The 1,914-nt window shown below is 41.5% G+C and overlaps 1 protein-coding gene across 1 annotated transcript; it reads right to left on the bottom strand.

Annotated features, from left to right (window-relative positions):
• Positions 1–333: 333 nt before the first annotated feature.
• On the bottom strand, positions 334–669 carry LOC147456867 (uncharacterized). The gene has a single exon (XM_086513466.1). The coding sequence runs from the start codon at positions 667–669 to the stop codon at positions 334–336; it is 336 nt and encodes a 111-aa protein (XP_086369592.1).
• Positions 670–1,914: the final 1,245 nt, after the last annotated feature.

Below are 1,914 nucleotides of genomic sequence, written 5' to 3'. Positions count from 1 at the left end.
ATTTTTACCCTTTTTTTTCTTGAAATCCAAGCACGCTTTTCCTTTTCCTCTTACTCTCAAGCAAAAATTTTCAATTTCAAGTGACCTAATTGTAACTTGAGATAGTTTTTTCCCAAACACTACTTGCAAATAATCAAAATGACATAAAACAACCAAAGTGTAGCATAATACCACTTATAAATTTCAAAACTAAGCTGTGAATTTTAAATTCGAAGGTGAGAATACATACAAAATTAAGTCTAAAATTTTTCACATGGAGTTTCTTATCAACTTCACATGCTAATAATGTTCATATAAAATTTAAAGAGTTTTTGCCTTCTAGCATCAGTTTGGTCAGTCCTCCAGCATTTCTACAAGCCTCATAACCTCCTCTTCCCTCTGATCTTCCTCCCTTTTGTACTCAACACTTTCATGGTTGCTACAATTTGAACTGCCATAATCCAAGACGGCCACCTCAATGATGCAGCATGACTCGCTCTTTTTGGAGGCTATGAGAAGATTCATGCTTTGTGACATCCTCTCCTTATCTTTTGTCAAATTATCCTCCTCTGTCTCGTCATCCCCCTCCTCTGATTCTGCCCACTTATCCTCCTCCGCTAGCTGCACCTCCACCTTGTTCCATCTCTCCACTTCATGGACTTGCTTTGCTTTGCCATCCTTAAGGAGCATCCTCTCTAGACCTTCCCTTAGGTGCTCCTCCTCCCCTTCCAATAGTCATAGATCTGCTTTGTATGGACGTTTTCCTGGGTGCAATACATGCAGCCCTCCATTCCATCCACAACCAACGCAGCGAGATTGTCTCTGATCAAATCAAGGCGACGAGTAATTGAGCTACATGACCAATCAATGCCCCACATTTTTTGAAGGCGTTCCAAACTCATGCAACGTAAATTTTAAAGGTTTGGGGGGCACAGACGAAGTGGCTGGAGCTTAAGGGCATTGTTTCACCCAAGGGCAGCTAAATCATTTTGAGCTCGTCTCCGCTTCATGAGGTATTTTTGTAGCTTAAGCTCACTATCCATCGGCGCACGCGAAGACGAACACTGAGCTCAAGCTATGAAAAATACTTTATAATAAAAGTGAGTAGATTCACATGAGCGGGAAAAATGTCTCTCGACTTAGCCTTGAGTTAGTTGAAAATTGGAGAAAGTCAACTGAGAAGGAAGGAAGAAACAGTTCCCACTTGAATTTTGCAAGAAAATAGTATAAATATGCTTAAATATATTTTTAGTTGCAAAAAATGGAGTGTTTGTTTTCCATGAAAAAATAGCCACGTAGGTGGTTGAGCACGCAGTCCGTCCGCGCGCGCGGATGGACGGACTGCGTGCTCAACCACCTACGTGGCTATTTTTTCATGGAAAAAAACCACTCCATTTTTTGCAACTAAAAATATATTTAAGCATATTTATACTATTTTCTTGCAAAATTCAAGTGGGAATTGTTCTTCCTCCATGTGCGAACGGTCTACGTGCTCGTTGCCCTAGTTTATTCTTCTAGCAATTGAAGCTACTAGAAGCCCATTAGAGGCAACACATAAGAAATCCAGTAGGAGAGGAACCATTTTTCTAAAAGCAAAATCTCAAAATATCCCCATTGTGCGTGTCTCTAAGGGGGTCAAGGTCGAGCCGACATGCATTAGCCAAGGCCGTAGCCCAAGTCGGAAGGAGGCGACTGAGTTTGGAGATCTGTGTGTGTGTGTGTGTGTGTGTGTGTGTGTGTGTGTGTGTGTGTGTGTGTGTGTGTGTGTGTGTGTGTGTGTGTGTGTGTGTGTGTGTGTGTGTGTGTGTGTGTGTGTGTGTGTGTGTGTGTGATGTGGTTGTGTTTGATGACAGGGGCATCACTAAATCAATAATTTATGCAACAAAGAAGAATATTATTGGAGAAATGTGTGTCTCACATTGCCTGGAAGAAATG

This window comes from Adiantum capillus-veneris, chromosome 5 (genome assembly GCF_014529385.1).
Source record: "Adiantum capillus-veneris isolate H3 chromosome 5, ASM1452938v2, whole genome shotgun sequence".
NCBI lineage: Eukaryota > Viridiplantae > Streptophyta > Polypodiopsida > Polypodiales > Pteridaceae > Adiantum > Adiantum capillus-veneris.
The sequence above is the reverse complement of the archived record's forward strand: the minus strand, read 5'-3'. Positions and strand labels throughout refer to the sequence as shown.

Bases quoted from the DNA above. Each gene is read 5' to 3' on its own strand.
- LOC147456867 (XM_086513466.1), bottom strand. From the start codon at position 669: ATGCTCCTTAAGGATGGCAAAGCAAAGCAAGTCCATGAAGTGGAGAGA.